Here is a 23104-nt window from a genome sequence, read left to right as displayed (position 1 = left end):
CGAACTTTATTGTTCTTTCATAAGTTACATTAGATAACCTTAGATCTTAGTTACTGTTTTTTGGGTTAATGCAACTAAATGTCAAATAAAATACATTTTATTATATTAGATAAATAATAAGTTTGTACAAATACAATTATAAACTACAAGACCACGAGATTTAGGGCATCAACCCCAACAATATTCCACTTGTCTTAAACCTAGCGGGGTGTACAAATACAAAGTAAAAATTACAAGGTACAGTACACAAAAACAAAAAACTAGGGCATACATTTCGCACCAAATAAAAACCTCCCATTTGCCGTAGTCTAGATGAGACCTGTACTGTAGACCCAGACACTCTAGGTGACCCTCAAACACCTTAGTCGCAAGGGTCTTTATTAACAAATCAACAATATTTTACTCCGAAGTGATCTTTGTGATGATCACATATCCTTGACGCATAATTTCTTGGATGATGTGATACTTTTGCTCTATATTCTTTCCATGTTTGTGGCTCCTAGGCTATCTGGAATTAGCCAAGGTGATGGGCTTTGACATGTCTGGAACAACTTCCAGATTAGTAAAAAATTTCCCAAGCCATACAACCTCCTTGGAAGCTTCACAAGCCATTATATATTATGCCTTCATGGTAGAGTCAATTGTGCAACTTTGTTTAATGCTCCTCCAGACTATAACCCCTCCATTAAGAGTAAACATTGATCTTGAAGTGGATTTCCTAGAATCCCTATCATTTTGAAAATCAGAGTTAGTATATCATGTAAGGACCAAATCCTTAGACCCATACACAAGCATGTAGTCCCTCGTTCTCCTAAGATTCTTGATGATGGTTTTAATTGCTGTCGAGTGATCAAATACTAGATTAGATTGATATCTACTTGCTATCTCCACTGCATAGCAAATGTCAAGAGTACATAACATTGCATACATCAGGCTGCCAACAACTGATGCATAGGGGATTCATCACATCTTCTCAACTTCTTGAGGTGTCTTAGGACATTGCTTCTTGGATAAGATAATTTCATGCTTGAAAGGTAATAAACCTCTCTTGAATTTTGCATCGAAAACTTGACAAGCATCTTATCAATGTATGATATTTGAGACAAGGCCATCGGTTTGTTCTTACGATCTCTGAAGATCTGGATCCCATGAACAAACCGTGCCTCTCCCAAATCTTTCATTTGGAATTGCGTCACTAACCACTGCTTTACATCAGTCAGTAGACCTACATCATTTCCAATGAGTAGGATATCGTCTACATAAAATACTAGGAAAGCTACTGAACTGTTGATGATTTTCTTGTAGATACAAGGCTCATCAACATTTTTATCAAAGCCATAAGATTTGATCACATTATCAAACCTTATGTTCCAAGATCGAGAAGCTTGTTTCAGTCTATAAATGGACCTGTTAAGCTTGCAAACCTTTTGCTCTTGATCTTAGGAGATGAATCCATTTGGTTGTTGCATGAAGATAGTCTCCTCAAGATTGCCATTCAGAAAGGTAGTCTTGATGTCTATGTGCCAAATCTCATAGTCATAATATGTGAAAAATGGATAGAAGTATCTGGATAGACTTCAACATGGAAATAAGTGAGAAAGTTTCCTCATAGTTAACTCCCTCAACTTGGCATAATCCTTTGCCACCAGTCTAGCCTTAAAGGTCTGAACTTTACCATCAGCACCCGCTTTTCTCTTATAGAACCATTTGCAACCTATAGATTTAACCTCAACAAATTGATCTACAAGATTCCAGACTAAATTGAAGTACATCGACTCCATTTCAAGATCCATAGCTTTAATCCATTCATCTTTGTCCACCTCCTCCATTTCCTGCTTATAGAACAATGGATCCTCAACATCACCATCAAATATAACGGTTAGGGTTTCTGTTAAACCCATATAACAAAAAAGTGGGTTGCAGCCCTCCCACTATGTCGAGGTTCCCTCAACGGTTGAGGTAGGGTTTCTTCAATAGCTTTTGTGAAGGAATGTATCAACAACGAAGGAAGCAACAAGGATCATTTAAGCACTCTAATTCATTAATTTTGGTAAAATATAAAGCATGCTCTTACAGAAAACAAGTGAGTTTCATGACATACCTTTGTAGAATCTCTTCAAAGCTCGATCTTCAGCTGCAATCTTCTCCGAATCTTGTTGCAGACCACCTCAAGATCTTCTCCACTATTCTCTTGGTACTCTAGGTTGAGTTGTGGGGCTCAAAACAAGCTTGAATCAAGGGATGATGGAGAATTGCTCACAGCAGCCATCTTGTTGAAGAATACTTTCTTCAGCACGAATTTTCTCTAAAATTCTCTCTTGAATGCATGCCCCAAATTCACTCCAAACTCTTTAATATATTGCAGACCATCATGCAAATAAGAGAGTTGCATGAGTTGTAGCTCATGCTTGGAGTAAATGAAGAAGAGCAAATGGAAAGTGTGTGAGCATGAAGAAAATGGATAATGGAAAAAGTTGTTTTTCCATTTGTGTATTGTTTTTTCAATTTTCTAATTTTATCACAAAATCAAAACTTGATTTTTAAAACTGAAAATTTTAATTTTATAAAATTAATTTCATAAATTAATTTTTAAATAAAACTTAATTAATTTAATATCAAATATTAAATTAATTTTTACACATATTCATCTATATATATTTAAATCATATTTAAATATAAATTCTCCTATTCCATTTAATTCTCAAATTAAACATGTAACTATATCTCATATAATCACTAATTCTCCTAATTCTAATTTGAACGTTTCAAATTAACTTATCATACTATTCTAGAGCTAGTCGATTACGAGCTAGTAAGGGGACCTCGCGGACCTACAGATCATGGGCTTCAATGATCCAAGATTAATTAGCTAAACTCATTAGAACAAATTAATCCCCATTTTTTAACTAATGGATCACTCCACTAAAGCCCATAGTTGCACTCCCGTCACTGTAGATATATTATGTCCACATGATTTAACCATAATTAGAAAGTCAACCCTTCATAGGTTGTTCGTAATTACGGCTGGGTCAAATATCTATTTTACCCTCGAGATTCATCTTATTCCTCAAGTTCCTACTAATCCTCTAATAAACAACTGGTTTGTGATCCAATCACTAAACAAAACTCTCTCAGCCCAGTGAGAGGGTGAGCCCCTTATTCAAGACTTGGATTCAGTACTTGAGAGAACAACCTTTCTCCAATCCCTAAATTAGGTAGGCGTGAACTCCGTCTTGTACCTTATGTCCCCAACTATCTATTAGGTCTTACCCCTGAAATGAGAGTCTTATTGAGTCGGCGTTGTTGAGCCAACCCTCACCTATGCAAATCTAAGAATAATCCCGAATAAACTAGAGTTCATAGTTAGCTCAGGATTAAGATCGAGCTATCTAGGCCATCTAGGTGAAATAGTTAGTCTTATGCAGTAAACAATGTATAAAGTAAGAGTGACTTATTTCTTGGTTCAATTTTATGCAAACTCATTGCATAGGACACCCCCACTCCTCATGTCATAACATGTACGAATTAGGATCACATTATATGTAGCATTTTACAACTCTTTGTAACAACTACTAAGTAGGCTGCATCTAATAGTGTTACCAGAACAAGGTACCCAACCTTATTCATGTACTATAGATCATTTTGACTATTTACTCAAAACCGATCGACTCTTATATCTTCACATAAAGTTCAAGTACTCATGTAATAGTCATAGGTCTTAGTTTATTGGATTTAGACTTTCATACAATATATAAAATCAATAATAAGTTTATTAATTATAGAAAATGTTTATCATTTTACAAACTGCGAGTTTACCTTGTTATTGACTCATATAAAACACTTTCCGAATGGAGGTCACTCCCAGGGTGACACGAAGTGTCATATGAATCTCACAGTGTAAATTATGTGGAGACGTGACAGTTGAAATCTATATATCGAATAATTGATTTATGTTTGAACAACTACCTTTTATTCACCGAAATCTAAATTTAAGCTAAAAAATACTTTCCGTATGGAGGTCACTCCCAGGGTGACACGAAGTACTGCTTAAATCTGGATTGTGAACTCTTAGAGATGCAAGAGCTAAGAATAACATATCGTATATGTTATTAATCTCCCACTGAAGTTTTCTAATAACTCTATCATATAGAAGTTATTAAACTTCCATTGAAGTGTTCTATTGGGTAGATTTATACTTAGGTTCTTTTCAGCTAATAAAACAATCCTAAGTCTATGTGGTTTATCCAAGTATAACTCTTATAATTGGATTTTAACCTACGATGTCTAGGTGATAAAACATTTTATTACCTTATATCACTCACATGTGCTCATAAAACCAATTACCAACGCTCAATAATTCGGCCATAATCCCTAGGTAGAAGGTGTTCCGTAAACCGTCAACTTAAGTACCCTCAGCCTTATATACCGGTTGAGTTTGTAACCTGAGTTTTATAAGTTTTAACTATTAAAACAGGTGGTCAACCTACGTGAGCATGCAACTGCTTTTATGGATTTTAAACATCTAACCCAATTTTATGACAACTTATAAAACTTTAGATATGCTAAACATCTATAACATACATAAAGGCATTCAATATTCAATATAACACTTATATTAAATACAAGAAACCCTAACATGCATACTACATATTATAACAGATTATAACATACTTTCAATACATGTAACATGCTTCCTATGGTAGGATTTTAATTCTAAATGGCATACTGCATGCACATACAAGATTTATTTAATTATAACATACATCAAATGCATAAATTATTAAACACAGATTGATATGGTTTTAGTTTTGGCATAAACAAACAAACAGAAGCCTAACTATTACAAACAGCTTAAAAATCGTCTTTGAACTGCTCGAACTGCTCCAAACCGAACCCAAGCATCTTGAACCGGACTGGAAAAATCGGCTAATAATTTGTACTAAGTGATTTTTAACTTGGCCTAATAATGTTTATATTGGATAGTTTAGCAATAATGATTTTTTTTTTTATTATTAAAGACTTTAATAATCATTCATTGCATGCTTATAACATATTTATCTAATTCACTTTCTAAGTCGGTTCTCAGGTAGGGGTATTTCGTTTCCGCCAGCTTAAATACCTCAGTCTAGATAGAACCTTCATTAGACAAAGGTCCTTTATAAGATAAATATGTTATAAATTTAATCTTTTATTTAAATTCAATTTTATCCTATTAAAAAGAAATTAAAAGATTAAACCTATTTCTAATCATATTAGAAACATTATTAACATAGGTCTATGGTGAATTAATTTTAAACCATTTTAAAATTAATTTAACATATGTTTCCATGCAACTCTTTATTATAGATTTTAATTTTAATTTCATTACATTATAACACTTATGAATATCAATGAAACAATCAAAATCTATACATGCATCTAATGAAATACTTTAAAAAAATTATAACAATTATAATTTTACTAAAGTTGTGTCATGTTTAATGCATTTTCATTTTCATTACTACATACATAACAATTATATAATAAAATAATGAAAATTAAATAACATTCATCCATACATCCGTATTGTATATTATAACACCTATAATATACAAAGATGCATGGACATTTATAAATGCATGCTATCATGTAATATAACAATTATATTTAATATGATGTATGGTCATACTTTATTAAATCATGCAATTGAAAGAATATGTGAATACCCGTTGCGGAAGTGATCGCGTCCTAATTCTAATTTTATATAACATACAGAAAATATTAAAAACGGAATTAAGATATACAAGATCTACTAAACATATATTTGTGTAGAAATTAAATAGGAAAAATAGATTCAAAAGTCACATACTCTTGAAAACTAATCTCTTCTCGATTCCTATCTAGAACTCGAAGACAACGAACACTTTGATCGTAAAAATACTGCAATCAATTGAACACCACCACGTGGAAACCTCGTTATTCTCGGGGTGTAGAGAATCGATGAGAGTTGTGGGCTTCAAGATTAACTTGGAGAAATGATTTGAGAGAACAAGACAATATCACACACATCCAAAATCTACATACTTTAGGTGTATTTATAAGTGGGCAAGAGGAAGATGAAAGAACAAATCCACTCATCTTCTTTCATCTTTCATATGCCAACTAGTTTATTTAAAACCAATTCTCTAATTAAAAAATATTTAATTAAACAAAAAACTAATTTTTCTTTAATTAATAAATATAAATAAATGAACAAACTCATCCATCTTCCATATGCCAATTAATGAAGAATATGAAGAGAAAAAATTATTAATTTTTCTTTATTTAGTATATATGCATAAATTAACTAATTTAGTTATATATATATATATATATATATAAACAAAACACATTCTCTCATTTAATCAACAATATTTAATATGGATCAAATTCATATTAACATGTGAATCATATTCAAATAATTATTTTTCTCTCAAATAAAACTTAATATTATAATATATCATATACATTATATTATATCTCATAATTATATATTATATAATCAATTCCCTTTATTAGTTTGAAAAATTCAAATTAATCCAAATTAATTCAATTACCACTTTTCCCAAATGAGCTACCAAAGGGACCTTATGAACCTATAGTTTGAAGCTCTAATGGTACTCCATTAATTAAACAAACTCTTTGATTAAATTAATCAACTTCCATTAATTATCGGTCACTCCACTAAAGATCGACAACTGCACTCTCCATACTACATATATATTTCTATATCCATTGGATATAACCAATCAACAATGCATCGACCATTCACAAACTGATCGTAAGTATAGCTATGTCAAAATTACCATTTTGCCCTTGTAGGTTACATCTAACTCCTTAAGTACCACTGATATCTTTAATGAACAATAAGTTATAGTCTAATTATAACCAAACTTCTCTCAGGCCAAGAGAGGGTGTGACACCACATTGTTCAAGCCTTGGAATCAGTCCTTAAGGGAGCAACTTCTCTACTTACTCTAACAATAGAGAAGGAGTGAATTCCTTCTTGTGTAGCTGTGTTTCCAGCTCTCCAATTAGACGAATCCCCAAAATGATAGGCATATTGAGTCAGTGAAACTAGCCACTCTCTTCCATACAAATTAAAGGATCACCTTCATAGGCAAGAGTTCACAATTCATTCAGGATTTAGGTCCAGATACCTATGGTCATCCTGGTGAAATTTAAGTCTCATCTTCAACGGTGTTATATAGAGAGACTATTCACTTCGTGGTACGGTCTTATACAAACTCTTTGTATATAACACTTATGCTTACATGTCTTCACATGAATGATCAAAATTAGATCATTTGTAGCATTTTACAACAATTGTACCAACTACAAAGTAGGCCATATTCGTAGTGTCACCAGGATAAGGTATCCAGCCTTATCCACCTACTACAGACCGTTTAGGTTATCATTTAAACATGATTCAACTGCATATCTATACATACATGTTTAAGTTACATAAGATAACTCTGGACTTTAGTTTAATGGATTATTGAATAAGTTTCATAAAACTAATCGACCATTGATTCAACTAACATATAACTACGAGGCTTTAGGGCACACATCTCAGCAACAACTATATAATATAACATTTATAAAGAAATGATGCATGAAAAGATGTTTATCCTATGGTGAGATTATTATACTGTATGGCATACAATATGCTATATAATTAATGAACCATACATCAAATGTATAATAAATATAAAGCAACATTGGACTAAAATTGGCATCCTATGTAATAATTAAATTAATATAACACTTATATTAATTTAATTAATGAAAAAAACAATTAATTAATCATTAAAAATTTAAAATTAATAAATAACAAAACTGCTTCAAACTACTTGCAAGGGGACTTAAAGCCACGATTTGGAACTGCCTTAGATGCATGCTGCCACGTTCGGAGCGTCGCAATGCTCCAGCCGAACATCACGATGCTCTGGCAGCGTTACAACATTGCGGTAGAAGTGAGGTACGTTGAGCCTTCTGCCTTACAGCGTAGGGTGAGCGTCGCGACGCTCGAAGGTAGAAAGCTTCCTTTGCTTCACCTGTTCATCCGTTTGTTCCGTGCTTGCTCCAAATTTCTCCAAAATGAAGCCAAAACCTCAACACGAATGATACCCAAATACAACGAGCCCTTACAAATTGACTCAATAAAGCAGCAAATTTCTATGCCAATTTCGAAACCCTCCAACGTGTAAAAACCAGAGCATTCAACATTCAAAATGCAGAACATACAACTACCATGAATTACAATTCGTAAATGAAAATTAGAGACATAATTTGGCTTTGATATCAATTGATGGAATTTTGAATACCCCATGCGGAAGCAAATTAATGCGATCGTGTCCCTATTTTCATTTTATAGAATAATGAACATAGAAGACGAAAACATAGCAATAATTAAGCATGCAACCTATTATGTTTTTTTTAGGAAATAGGGAATTTGAATGACCTACGCTTGCAGAACCTTTCTCCTTTGTTTTTCCTTTCCACAGCAAGACCTATCACAAACCAATTTTTTTCCTCTCCACAGCAAGACCTATCACAAACCAATTCCTTCTCCCGAATTCGAATTTTGGAAAGACAGCAACCCAACAAATGTCCCAACAAAGAACACCACCATGAGAACTTTCTTGCTATTTTCAAAGTTGATAATCAATAGAGAGATGTGAGCTTTTATTGATTATTTTGAGAAAGGGAGGAAAGTTTATTTCTGAGAGAATTTTCACAGTGAGATTCAAGAAGGAGATGAAGAAGATGAAGTGGTTATCCTCTCTCTGTGAAGTTCACATATATAAGGGAGTTGAGGGGTAAAAGGAGTTATCCAATAACTCTCTCCCCTTTTTCATTAAAATTAAAATTAATGAATTTTAATAAAATAATACACACACACATACACATACATACATACATATACCCCTCAACAAAATGCTCGTAAGTATAGTTGGATCAAAATTACCATTTTACTCATGTAGTTACATCTAACTCTTTAAGTACCACTGATCCCTTTAATAAACAATTAGTTATAGTCTAACTATAACCGAACCCCTTTCGGGCTAGAAGAGGATGTGGCGTCACATCGTTCAAGTGCCAGAATCAGTTCTTAAAGGAGCAATTTATCTACTTACCCTAACAATAGGGAATGAGTAAATTCCTTCTTGTGTAGTTGTGTTCCCAACTCCCCGCTCAGAAAAATCCCCAAAATGGTAAGCTTATTACGTCGGTGAATCTGGCAACTCTCACCCATACAAATCAAAGAACTGCCCTCATAGGCAGAAGTTCACAACTTACTCAGGATTTAGGTCAAGTCACCTATGGTCATCCTAGTGAAATGTAAGTCTTTTCTAACAATAGTGTTATAAAAAGAGACTATCCATTTTGTGGTCTAGTCTTATACAAACTTTTTATATAGGATAATCTTGCTCACATGTCTCCACATGAATGATTAGGATAAAATCATTTGTAGCACTTTACAACAATTGTAACAACTACAAAGCGAGTCGTATTCATAATGTCACTAAGATAAGGTACCCAGTCTTATCCATCTACTATGGACCGTTCAGATTACCAGTTAAACATGATCCGCCTGTATGTCTCCACATACATGTTTAAGTTACATTAGATAACCTTGTATCTTAGTTTATTGGTTTTTGGGTTAACGCGACTAAATGCCAAATAAAATACAAATTATTTTATTAGATAAATAATAAGTTTGTACAAATACAATTACAAACTACAATACCATGAGATTTAGGACATCAAATCCATTAGGAAAGGAATTTCAAAAGAAACTACCCTGAAAGGGGAAACATCATAGAAGAGTTGGTAACAGAAGTTATAAACCTTATGGTAGAGAAGACTCAAACAGAAATAGATATTTCAGAAGAGATAAGCCAAGGAAATCAAAGGAACATGGGAGATTTCAAGGGCCTGGTGGTGTAGAAGCTTATGAGTACACTGAGGTGCTTGGTGCTACAAATAACAAATCCATGGATTTTGAAACAAAGCGATGGATTTTTAAAAATGGGATGATTATTTTAAAGGGTAAAACTGTTGAAAATATTTTTAAGTATAAGAAAATGTCTTTATATTAGTCAGACCGTGATAGACATCTATTAGTGGGCGATAGACATCTATCAGACACTAATATATTTACACCGTGGTCTATCGACATCTATCAAACACTGATATATTTATATCGCGGTCTATCGACATCTATCAGACACTGATATATTTATATTACGGTCTATCACAGATAGATTGTGACATTTTGTTATATTTATAAATAAGTTAGTTCATTTTTTATTTGAAAATAGTCTTACAAAAATTCGAAACTTATAGATGTTAGGTTGTATGTCCTAAAACTCGCAGTTTGTAATGTTAATCATATTCTATTATCAATAAAGATGTTATTGACGTTTATTTAATAAAACTGTTATAGAATATGTAAATTGCACTTGTACAGTCTAAATCCAATAAACTAAAGATACATGACTATTATTTGAATACATGAACTTTATGTGGAGATATAAGAGTAGATCAAGTTAAGTAAATAGTCAAAATGGTCTATAGTATATGAATAAGGCTGGGTACCTTATTCTAGTAACACTATCGGATGCGGCCCACTCTGTAGTTGTTACAATTTATTGTAAAGTGCTACAAATGAAGTGATCCTGATTTGTTCATGTATTGACATGAGGAGCGATGACGTCCTATGCAATGATTTTGCTGCATAAGATCAGACCAAGAATTAAGTCATTCTTACTATATAACATTGTTTACTGTTTAAGACTAACTATTTCAAAGTAATGATCTAGGTAACTTGATCTTAATCCTGAGCTAACTATGTACTTTAGTTTATTTGGGGTCAGCCTTATATTTGCATAGGGAGGGTTGACTCAACAGCGCCGACTCATTAAGCCTGCCGTTTCAAGGGTTAGACCGGGTAGATAACTGGGGACATAAGGTGCAAGATGGAATTCACTCCTACCCGCTTTTAGGGATAATAGAGAGGTTGTTCCCTTCAGTGCTGACTCCGAGTCTTGAATAAGGGGCTCCACCCTCTCATTGGCCCGAGAGGGACTCAATTTAGTGATTAGATCACAAATCAATTGTTCATTAGAGGATCAGTGGGACTTAAGAAGCAAGATGTAATCTCGGGGGTAATACAACTTTTGACCCAACCATTATTATAAACAACCTGTGAAGAGTTAACTTACTAATCATGGTTATATCGAATTGACATAATATATCTACAGTGAGGAAAATGCAACTGCTGGGTTTTAATGGAGTGACCCGATAGTTAACAAATGGATATTAATTAGGTTAAAGAGTTTAGCTGGTTAATCGCGGATCGTTGGAGCCCATAATCTGTAGGTCCATGAGGTCCCCCTACTAGCTCATATTGGATTAAGCCTTAGAATAGTGTAACGAATGAACTTGAAGTGTTCAAATTCGAGATTTGGAGCAAAGTGGTAAATATATACGATATATTTAACCTAATGTTTAATTGTGAATCAAACATAAAGAGAGAGAAAATATGAGATATTTAAATAATATTTAAATATCAAGATTATAAATAGGGATTCATATTCATTAGGATTATTGTTAGATTTAATATTTAATTAATTTTTTTAATTAATTATTTAATATTAATTTAATTTTAAAATTGATTATTAGAATTAATTTTTGAAATTAAATAGAATTGGTAAAAAATGCAATGAAAGTCAAATTATTGACTTTTGATTTTGAAAGTCAAAAAGTCAAATTTGTTGACTTTGGACTTTGAGAGTCAAACTTTGATTAAGTTAGTGGAAAGATCCAAAATTTGTGAGTGGGAAATGCCAACTCTTGCATGGCTAAGTGTTGTCTTCATTTGAAGACACATGTCCCATTAAATTCCAATTTGAGTTAATGGATTTTTTAGTGTCAAATTCTCATCAAACTAAAGTTGTATGTTTTCCATTTAATGGTCTTTAAAAGGGAGTGTTTAATGAATTTTAAAAACTCTTTGCCTTAGTAGAAATTGATGAGATTATGTGATAATCTCATCCCTTTTCTCTAAAAGTTTTAGCCTTTTTCCTCTCCAAATTAGTCACTCATCGGATCCCTCCATCTCATTCTAAGGCCGGAGAATAGTCAGGAAGACTTTCATGGTGGTCTATGACCCGTTCATGAGGAGATTGGAACTAATTTGGAGAAGATTCAAAGTCTCAAATGTTGTATTCTTTTCCCCCTTTTATTTATTTCAATTGCATGCTTATCTTTGTAATTAACCTAATTAGAATATTTTAGATCCGTTTTTCTTCCACTGCGCATGTGTTCGTTCCATCAATAGAATTATCCAAATTTGTAAGCCACATAAACCAAATTTAAATTATATTTAATGGTAGATATCAAATTTACAATTAGAAGTAAATTTACCACTTAAGCTATTTAATTTATAATCATAACTTTCATATTCAATGAAAAATAATAATATAAATTATTTAAATGATAAAATTATTAAAAATATTTATATATAATAATAAAATATTATTACTGTCTATCGCGATATATCACAAATAGAATGTGATATTTTATTTGTAATATTTTGTTATGATCTCTAAATATTTTGGCATATTTTCCTGTATTTGAAAAAAAGCCCATAAAAAAGTGAGATTTAAAATTAAACAGTTTTAAACGTGGCGCGTGACATGGCAACTTTTGCTAGTCTCGCCGGGCGAAATCGGAGAGAAGCTGATCGACGCCGGAGGCAACCGTCTACATGAGGACAATGGCCGGAGTATGGTACTGTCCACCACTTCCTCCATCTCTATCCCCCAAGGTTTGTATCTTCTATGCCGGTGGCTTCATTTCAACTCGGGGTCCTTTTCTGATCCTAATTCTCTCCGATTCACTTTGAGCCATTCGTTTTGTAGACTGTATCCGCCATAAGATGCTTCTCAAGCTCGCCGGAGAATTATAACGGTAGCCGGAAGAAACAGGCATCTGCGATTGTGAAAATCGCTGTGAGTGGAGTCACAGAGCTTCTTAGGCTTTTCTCCAATCCGATCAGTAAGAGGTAATTTCGTTATTGAAATCCACGCTCGCTTCGTTTTCTGAGGGAAATTAGGGATTTTTTTTTGTTCTAATTAGATGTTTGCTTTGTTTGACGCGTGAATAGTTATTGAATATGCGAGCGAGAGATATGAATTCAATTGTGTCTGGCCGTGTCTGTGTTGCAGTGTTGATGGAGTTAGGGACAATCAGGAAGAGGAGTTTGTAGTTACAGGCGTTGATGAGGTTGTAAATATCCTGAAATCAGATTATGAGAATGCTTACTTTGTTACAGGTACATTCACGTTCCACACTTTCATAGCCGATTCTTTGTTTACCTTTATCATACTTCGATTTCTGGGTTCTTCCCTTGTAAAATAATTATCATTCAATCTATAGATTCAAATTATTGACAACTATTTTCAGTTTGTTTGACAATACTCCATCCCTGAATTCTCTTCACCAATGAGTACACGTTCTAGTGTAAGGGTATCCTGTTTGTGTTTATACTAGTACAAGAATTATGAAATGTTTGAGCGATTGCTACTGAAGTTTAAAATTTTCAGCCCATTGCCATCTTTTTATGGTTTTGGTATAATAAACTCAATGCAATTTATCGCTTACAATTTATACATTGAGATTGTAAAGCTGAAAATTAGATAACCTTTATTGAAGAGGTGCTCCTAAGTTTGCCTTCCCGGGAGAGGGGCAATTTTTTGTGGCAAGCTAGCTTCTTCCCAATATTATGAGAGTTTTACTTGAGAGGAACGCTAGGATTTTTAGATAGGTGGAGAGGTCATGTGATGAGGTTTGAAAATCGCCTTCTTGTGGACTTTGGTCACTAGGACATTTTGTAATTATGACCTTACTTTGATTTTGTTGGATTGGAGTCCCTTTGTGTAGTTTTTGGGGTCTCCCTTTATAAGTTGGGTTGGCTTTTTTGTATGTCCTTGTTCATTCTTTCATTTACTCTCTGTCTTTACTCTCAGTCTTTCATATATGTGTGCATATATGAATGGGTGCTATATGTAACTGCTGCATTAAATCAGAAATGAGGGCTTTGGAAGTGTATTTTGTGATGGGCTTATACTGAAAACAGGGATATTCACTTCTGCAATTTATGCTGACGATTGTCTTTTTGAAGATCCAACCATCAGATTTCGAGGTATTAATGATCACAGAAACTTCTAGTAACTTAACCTTTCACCTTCTATGTTTTCAGATGCCCAAGATAAGGCATATATTTTTTCTTATTCTGCTAAATTGGTGCTGAATCACTCTAAACAGCACAGACTAAATTAATTATTAGATTGAAAAACACTTTTTGATCACTTTCATAGAAGTAACGATTTAGTCCTTGAACTTTAAAACGTGATAAATTAATCTTTGTACTTTTAAATTTATAATAATTTTGTCTTTGGTCTTTGGCCGGTAACAATTTAGTCCTTGTACTTTCAAATTTAATTTAATCCATATTGTAAAAAATCTCGTCAAAATGAAATGTCAATTTTTATTATGAAATGAATCAGTCTTATAGCCTATAAACACATTTTACTTTTGATAGAATGCTTCATTTTCAAACATTAAAAGTCGCTTTATGGACTTTTAACCCTATAGGTAAGGAGCTGTATTCACGGAACTTAAAGTTACTTGTTCCCTTTTTTGACCGTCCATCAATCCAGTTACAAACAATCAATAAGGTAATTTGATCTTGTGATTTATTCCTTCTTTTGACGTAGATTGATGAGTGAATGGATGAATTAATACCTTTTTCGGTCTTTTGGCTAAGACCAATAGCTAATGGATGCAGCTGGGATCGGATTGGAAAAAGAATCTATAACTTTCGACCTGCTGTTTTTATACTGTCTTGTGGGGAAAAAATTTATTGAACTTTTGGTTAATCTCCGTATATAACTGCTAAGAAAGGGACGAATGAGTACTGAGTAGTATCTTCTTCATGGATAAAACGTTTGGTCTTTCCAAAGAATTTTACATTTTTTCTAAGTTTGAATTACAAGTTTAGTACTTTAAAATGTTTGTGTCTATTTGGTCCATGAACTTTTAAAAGTGTCTAGTAGGTTCTTAAACTTTCTAGTTTGTATCTAATAGGTCTATGAAAAAAATTCAAATTTTTAAAAATTAGTTCATCTTTTAGTTATAAATTTGAATTTTATATCTAATAAAACTCTAAACTTTCAATTTGTGTCTAGTAGCATCTTCTTCGTGGCTAAAACGTTTCAACTATTAAGCACAAATGCTTCATATAAGGCAAAGAATCTGTATTAGACACGTATCAGATATCGATACTTTTAGATACTTTCTAGATATGTATCTGACACGTGATTTGACGTATCTATTTTTTCGCTTACTTTTTTTAAAGAAAAAAGATAAGCAACTCATTTAATCTTTCCTAATCTAAAACTAGACAACTTATTTAAAAGACTCACTACTCGAGTCCAAAATGAAAAAGAAAAAATAAATAAATAAAAAACCAAATCCTAGAATTATCTAATCTTCATCAAGAAGTTCTTCGTTTATCTGCATACTTCTCCCTCTAATCTTCTTCTTCTTTGATCAACATGAGTCACTTTTCTCTTGCATTTTATTGACTATTGTACTTCAACATCTTAGACGTTGCTTTTTGTATTGTATTTCAGTGTTTGTATTGTGTTTTGTACTATTGTCGTTAATTTGTATGCTAAATTTATCTATATCCTAGATTTATTTTAAGAAAAAGAAAACGTATCTTTAACGTATTAGTATCCTAGTTTTTTAGAAATTGGCATATCGTTGTATCCTATCGTATCTATATCTCGTATCTGTATTCGTTTGTGCTTCATAGTGTTTCAATTTGCATCTTTTGTAGCTTCAAAATATCAGCAAGTCATTCTTAGAATGGGACAGATAAACACCAAATAAATTGATCTTGGAAAATTGATCTTCGTTTGCTGCATGTCAACGATCTTCACATCTGACTCTAAAACTTTTGCTTCAGACTCTCTGTTTACTCCTTAGAAGACTTTTGCTGATTTTCATGATATACATGACTGCAGAGTAACAAATATGGAGTTGAATTTGTGCTGGCAGCCTGGAAACTAAGGTAGTTAATCAATCTTCTCTCTTATTTGCATTAGTTCAGTCCTCGTCCGACTACATTCTTTTGAATTACTTGAGGCTCTGGAGTGCTGGGATCCTTTCATTTCTGAAAAGAATATTGATATATTTCTCAACAAAACGAAAGAAATAAGCAACAGAAGATGAAACATAAGCGATAGATTTAATAGCTCCCCGTACCTTAAAAATGGTTATTAAATCTGTATACTTTCAATTTTGTATTTAATAGGACTATATTGTATTCAACTTTTTTTTTTAAAAAAAGAAATTAATTGATCTATTAGATTTATATTTGAGTTTTCATATCTAATGGAACTCCAATTTTGTATCAAATAGATGTGTGCATTTTAGAAAATATCAAATAGTTCACATACTTATTAGACACGGTTGAGTTATGAGTTCTTTTTCACCTTTAGTTTCAAATTTAATGCTCGAAGTTATTTACTTTATTGTTTTATTTATTTTTCAGTTTTGGGGTTTTTAAGTTTTTAATTTTAAGTTATTAAGTTTATGTTTTTAATATGCCTTTAATTTGTAAGTTATTAAATTTACCCTTTGTTCCTATAAAAGGGTGATGTCTCATGTAAAATATGTATCACCATTTTTTTTACTTAAATCAAAAGATTGAATTTCACTCTCATTTTCTTTTTTCTTCTCTTTGTTTAATAAATATTGGGATATTGGTTTGCTTCCGCAATATATATATATATATATTATCGATTCCATTTTCTCAAAAGTGGTATCAGAGCAATTTTGATTTTTTTTTCAACAGTGGTATCAAAGTCTTTGATTTAAAGGTATGTGATTTTTTTTAGAGTGAAAAAAAATCCATTTTTTGTATTTGAAAAATGTCTTCAAATTTTGGTGTTTCCTCCCTCCACATTTTAATGGTGAAAACTACCAATTTTGGGTTGTTAAAATGCAATCCCATCTCAAGGCAATTGTCCTTAGGGAATCAATTTCAAATGATGTTGATCCTCAACCATTGGCAGAAAATCCAACATTGAATCAGATTAGACTACATGAAGAGGAGAAATTAAAGAAGCCCAAAGCTTTATCTGTAATTCATGTTACTTTATCTTATCCAATTTTTTTTAGGATTATTGATTGTAAAACAACAAAAGAAGCTTAGGATAAATTGCACGAAGATTTTGAAGGAAGTGCAAGGGTGAAAGTTGTCAAATTGTTGACTTTCAAGAGAAAGTTTGAGATGCTAAAAATGAAGGATTCACATTCTGTGAGAGATTATACAACAAAAGTGATGACCATTGTAAACCAGATAAGATTAGCTGGTGAAAATTTTCCAAAGCAAATAGTCTTAGAAAAAATAATGGTTAGTGTTCTTGATAAATTTGAGTCAAAGATCTCAACAATAAAGGAGTCTTCTGATCTAACAACTCTCTATATAGCTGAATTAATTAGAAAATTACAAGCCCATGAACAAAGGGATACAATGTATAATGAGGAGCTCAGCATTCCATGCAAAGTTAGATAAGATAAGAAACTTGTTGAAGAAGATGATGGACATGCAACTAAAAATCAGGTGAATATGAAAAAAGGAGTGTTAGGAAAAGATAAATTTCCTTCTTGTTGTTTTTGTAAAAAGACTAACCATGCTGAAAAGAATTGTTGGTTAAAAAACAAGTACGCGATTATTGCAACAAGGATGAGAAGTTTTGTTATGGTAAACAAAACCAAATCCAAAATTCCTAACAACTAGCAAATTGTGCATATGACAATGAAGAAACAATTTTTTTGTTTATGACATCTCGTTTTGATGACAAAGTGTCAACCTCATGGCTTATTGGATAGCGGATGTATTACCCACATGGCTAAAGTTATCGATCTTTTTAGTCAAATTGACAAATTCATACCATCTAAGGTGGTTCTTGGACATGGTGAGACGGTACTAGTTGAAGGTAAAGGTACTATCATTATGCATACTAAGCAAGAATATCCAATGTTTTATATGTTCCAAGATTGTCTCAAAACTTGCTTAATATTGCTCAATTGTTGCATAACAAATTTTCTGTGATTTTCAAGGATTGGGTCTGTGTACTTTCTGACCCACAAGGAGTTGAGATCGCAAAGGTCAACATGATTAGTAATGCTTTCTTTTTGAATGGTGACTATATATGTCATCATACACTAAATGCCAAAGTAAAAGAAAGCAAAAAGTGACATCATCGCTTTGGTCACTACAACAACAAAGCTTCAAAAAATTTGCATTATTCTAATATTGTTGATGATTTTTCAAATTTTACCTCATTTGATTAGATTTTTGAAAGTTGTCAAGAAGGGAAGATGAACAAACTACCTATTCTAGAAGGTGGCAATTTTAAAGCCAAAGCAAGACTTGAATGGGTGCATAGTGATGTTTGCATCCCATGCGCAGCACATCTATTGGGAATAATAAATATTTTATTCTCTTTATCGACGATTTTACCAAGATGACTTGGGTGTATTTTATAGCTGACAGAACTCAAGTTTTTGAAATTTTCAGAAAGTTTGTAAATTTGGTTAAAACTCAAAGTGGTTATAAGCTAAAAACTTTGAGAACAGATCATGGAAAGGAATATACTTCCAAGCAATTTGACAAATTTTGTGAAGACTTGGGAATCCAACATCAATTGTCCATTGCTTATACACCACAACAGAATGCTGTAGCAGAAAAGGAAGAATAGAATCGGGATGGAGATGGTAAGATGTTTGTTGTTTGGAAAAAAAATTGCCAAAGAAATTTTGGGCAAAAGTTGTATGCACTGCCATTTATTTGCTCAACAGACTACCTACGAAAGCAGTAGAAGGAAAGACTTCTTATGAAGCTTGGGCAGGTAAAAAAACCTTCCTTTAAGAACTTGAAGATTTTTGGATCTATATGTTACTCTTTTGTTCCTTCTATCAAGAGACCTAAACTTGATGAGAAGGCAATTAAAGATGTATTTATTGGCTATGTTATTGATTCAAAAGGATACAAAATTTTTTATTTAAACACTGAAAAGATTATCTTGAGTCGTGATGTCATCATTGATGAAGATTCTTATTGGAATTTTGAAGAGCAAAAAATTGTGAGAGATTTATCCACTAGTTTTGAAAATTTAGAACAAAATGAATCGTCTTTTGATTCAATTGGTTCTAATGATCAAGATGGCCAAGATCTTCATTCAATTAACGACGACCTTGTTGATGCAATGGGTGACTATTCAGATTATAAGGTGAGATCACTTGCTGATGTTTAAGAAAGTTGTCATCTTGTTATCGTTGAGCCAAATAACTATCATGAAGCTTCACAATCTTCTGAATGGATTGATGCCATGAAAGCAGAATTGGAGATGATCAATAAAAAAGATACATGGGAGCTTGTTGAACAACCACAAGAAAGAAACACTTTAGGTGTGAAATGGGTGTTCAGAGTAAAGTACAATTCTGATGGTTTAATCAACAAATATAAAGCAAGGTTGGTGGTAAAAGGATATGCACAACAACCTGAAGTTGATTATGGAGATACATTTGTCCCAGTTGTACGACATGTCATTGCTTTAGCTGCCCACTTGGGATGGAAAATATTTCATCTAGATGTTAAACCAACAAGAGATTTATGTCAATTGACCTGAAGGATTTGTGAAGGATGGCAAAGAAAACAAAGTATATCACTTGAAAAAAACTCTTTATTGATTGAAGCAGGCACCTCATGCCTGATATTGTAAGATTGATTCATACCTACTTCTTTTCAAAATGGAAACATGTAAAACCATTAACAGTAAATTTGAAAGTCTTGGTGGTGAGAAGCTTCCTAATCCTACAAATTATAGAAGTTTAGTAGGAAGTCTCTTGTATTTGACAGCATCCAGGCCAGACTTGATGTTTGCTGCAATTCTTCTTTCAAGATATATGAATTCACCTAGTGAAGTTCACTTTGGCATTTCTAAGAGTCCTTAGATACTTAAAAGGTACTATTCATTTTGAAATTTGGTTTGAATTTACACGTGATTTCAAGTTGATTGGATACTCTGATAGTGATTGGACTGGTTATATTGATGATTTTAAAAGTACTTCCAGTTATGTTTTTTCTCTTGGCACTAGAATTTTCTTTTGGAATTCAAGAAAACAAGAAGTTGTGGCTCTATCTATTGCTGAAAGCTGAATATATATCAGTCACATCATTTGCAAATCAAGCAATATGGCTTCGCAAGTTGCTTAGAGATTTGGGATTTGAACTTAAAGAACCTATAAAATTATTCTGTGATAACAAGTTCGCTATTGCTTCAAATCCTCTGTAGCATGATAGAACGAAACACATGAAAGTCAAATTTCATTTATTGAGGGAAGCAGAGAAAGAAGGCGAAATAAAGTTTACTTTTTGTAGCTTTGAACAACTCGCTGACATTCTCTCAAAAGCCCTACCGCATAGACCGTTTGTGTTTCTACGCCACAAGTTGGGTGTGACAGAAAAATTTCGAGGAGTGTTGAGTTATGAGTTTTTCTTTTTCACCTTTAGTTTTAAAATTTAATGCTTGAAGTTATCTACAATATTATTTTTTTAGTTTTTGGTTTTTAAGTTTTTAATTTTAAGTTATTAAGATTTTGCTTTTAATATGACTTTAATTTGCAAGTTATTAAATTTACCATTTGCTCCTATAAAAGGGTGATGTCTCATGTAAAATATGTGTCACCATTTTTTTTTCTTACTTAAATCAAAAGATTGAATTTCACTCCCATTTTCCTTTTTCTTCTCTTTGTTTAACAAATATTGAGATATTGATTTGCTTCCATAACATTTATTTATTTTTTCGTTGATTTCATTTTCTCAACAGTGGTACCAGAACAAATTTGATTTTTTATTTTTTTCAACAGACACAAAATTGAAAATTTAAGGATCTATTAGACACATAATTGAAAGTCTGACACTTTTCAAAGTTTAGGAACCTATTGAACACAAAATTTAAAGTTCGGGTCCACTATTACATCTTTTTAAGTTTAAAGACCAAATAGACACAAAACGTTGAGTAGCTAAAGTTGTAATTTAACCTAGAAATGGTGAATATGCCATGTAACTTTGCATTGCATTGGTTCTTTCTGTTGGTATTTTCAAGCATATTTTACCTCATTTCTTTTTCAATTGCTGGACGTTGCCTCAGTTATGTATGCTTTCCCACATCAGTAGAAATTCCAATATTTATTATTTTCATTCGATTGCCTTGCAGAACATACCTGAAACTTCCATGGAGGCCACTCATTTCTATCGATGGAAGTACACTCTATGAACTTGATAAAGAGTTGAAAGTGAGAATCATTGATCACATTTCAATTTTCTAAAAGTTTTATTTCAAGTTTTGTGCTGAAACTCATTTTCTGATTTTATATTTTTTTTCGTTTTACTCGTTTCATTATCAATAATGAACTGAAAATTAAGGCCTTCTTGGTCAACTATTAGAATTCTTAGCAAAATTCCAAAAACAAAAACAAGCTCTTAACCTTCTTTTTATCTTTTTCGATTTTCAAATTGGATTTTAAAAACATTCATAAAAAGTAGATAACAAAACGAAAAATGCCATAGGTAGAAATTGTGTTTTAAGTATAGTTCTAAAAAACTAAATGGTTATCATAATGTTTATTTCCATATGCATTCTTTCCTTCTTTCCTTCTGTTCTTACTTGGATGATTGCAAATCATACTTTTTGTAAATTATGGGTCTTTTAATGAAAATTGCTACTTATAGTACACCATGCCACACTTAAAAATAATGGATAGTAAAACTTGCAGTAGATTATGATTTGGCTAAGCCCATTTTTAAGCACACAGAAGTATAATATATAAATGCCTTAAACTACTGGTATACTTCATAATAATCCTTTATCCAGGGAGGGTAAATAAGAAAATTAAATTTCAAGCTATCTAAATATGAATTAAAACTCATGATTTATTTTTTATTGTATGACATCAGTAAATATTTATATTTGATTGCTTTCCATTTTTTATTCTATCAGATAGTAAGGCATGCTGAGAGCTGGAGTGTTTCTGCACTTGAAGCAATTACTCAGATATTCATTCCTAGTTTTGAATGAGACTGAAAATTGATTTGTAAGTTCTTGTCTCTAACTTCTTATACAAACTGTCATAAGAAATTAAGCAGTGCTGGTTACTTGTATAAAATTAGATTTCACCTTTCTTTCCTGTACTTTCCTCTCTCTCTTTTGTTTCGTATTTCTTGACTAATTTCATGTGACAATTCAACTAACTTTACAATATTTGAATGTTGTGTTTAGTTTGAATTTTAGAATGCTTGCAACGATGGATGGAAGAGCAAAGACAAAATTCATCACAAGCTAAAAGAAATTCCAAATACATTGGGATAAAAGCTCCAACATGGAATGAAAGCAAGAGAGCCTAAAATCTATAACAAAAATGTAAAATGAAAACAAGAGAACCTAAAATCTATGATAAAAACGTGAAACCTTATATAAACAAGAGAGGATGAAGTTGAGAGAAACTTGAAAATGCTAAGAGGGCATTTGGATTGAGGAAATTGAGATGGAAATAAGGGTGGAAATGAGTAAGGAATACACATCCCCTTGTTTGGTACAAGTTTTGAAGCTTTAGTCATGAGAATAAACTATTCCTATGCATTCCTTATATCCATGGATGATACGCATCCAAAAGTATGATTTTCTTGATGTCCACTCTCTCTCCTCTTTTAATACATGAGTCTATTCTTTTATTTTATATCATTAAAATTAATTAATATATGAACATTAAATTTATAATTTAGAAAATGATATTAAATTTTAAATTATAATATTTGAATTTAACTACACTAGATTCATAGATAAATTTATTATTATATAATAAACCGTAAAGGACCAATGCATTAATACTATTAATTCATTGATAAATTATATATGTAGTTAATTAATTATCATTA

The 23104-nt window shown here is 32.2% G+C and overlaps 1 protein-coding gene and 1 long non-coding RNA gene across 3 annotated transcripts; both read left to right on the top strand.

Moving 5' to 3' along the window:
* Nucleotides 1-12696: 12696 nt before the first annotated feature.
* On the top strand, nt 12697-22862 carry LOC120079646 (adenine phosphoribosyltransferase-like protein, putative (DUF2358)). Of its 2 annotated transcripts, XM_039033916.2 has the most exons (9): nt 12697-12856; nt 12951-13093; nt 13257-13363; nt 14168-14233; nt 14686-14768; nt 16122-16168; nt 21387-21465; nt 22170-22263; nt 22449-22862. In XM_039033916.2, exons 1-8 carry the CDS (start codon nt 12797-12799, stop codon nt 22245-22247), a joined length of 663 nt encoding a protein of 220 aa, XP_038889844.1. In that variant the 5' UTR covers nt 12697-12796; the 3' UTR covers nt 22248-22263; nt 22449-22862. The 2 variants fall into 2 exon arrangements, with proteins under 2 accessions (XP_038889844.1, XP_038889843.1); XM_039033915.2 differs by having other exon boundaries at nt 22170-22459.
* Nucleotides 18876-19646, top strand: LOC150035749 (uncharacterized). Its single transcript, XR_016530322.1, has 3 exons — nt 18876-19016; nt 19330-19397; nt 19507-19646. It is a non-coding gene; the product is annotated as an uncharacterized LOC150035749 (long non-coding RNA).
* Nucleotides 22863-23104: the final 242 nt, after the last annotated feature.

This window comes from Benincasa hispida, chromosome 6 (assembly GCF_027475165.1).
Source record: "Benincasa hispida cultivar pf3 chromosome 6, pf3_genome.v1.1, whole genome shotgun sequence".
Lineage (NCBI taxonomy): Eukaryota > Viridiplantae > Streptophyta > Magnoliopsida > Cucurbitales > Cucurbitaceae > Benincasa > Benincasa hispida.
The sequence above is the reverse complement of the archived record's forward strand: the minus strand, read 5'-3'. Positions and strand labels throughout refer to the sequence as shown.

Coding starts and splice junctions, on each gene's coding strand:
- LOC120079646 (XM_039033916.2), top strand. CDS start 12,797: ATGAGGACAATGGCCGGAGTATGGTACTGTCCACCACTTCCTCCATCT. Junction 12,857..12,950: donor CTCCATCTCTATCCCCCAAG/GTTTGTATCTTC, acceptor TTCGTTTTGTAG/ACTGTATCCGCCATAAGATG. Junction 14,769..16,121: donor AGTTACAAACAATCAATAAG/GTAATTTGATCT, acceptor ACATGACTGCAG/AGTAACAAATATGGAGTTGA.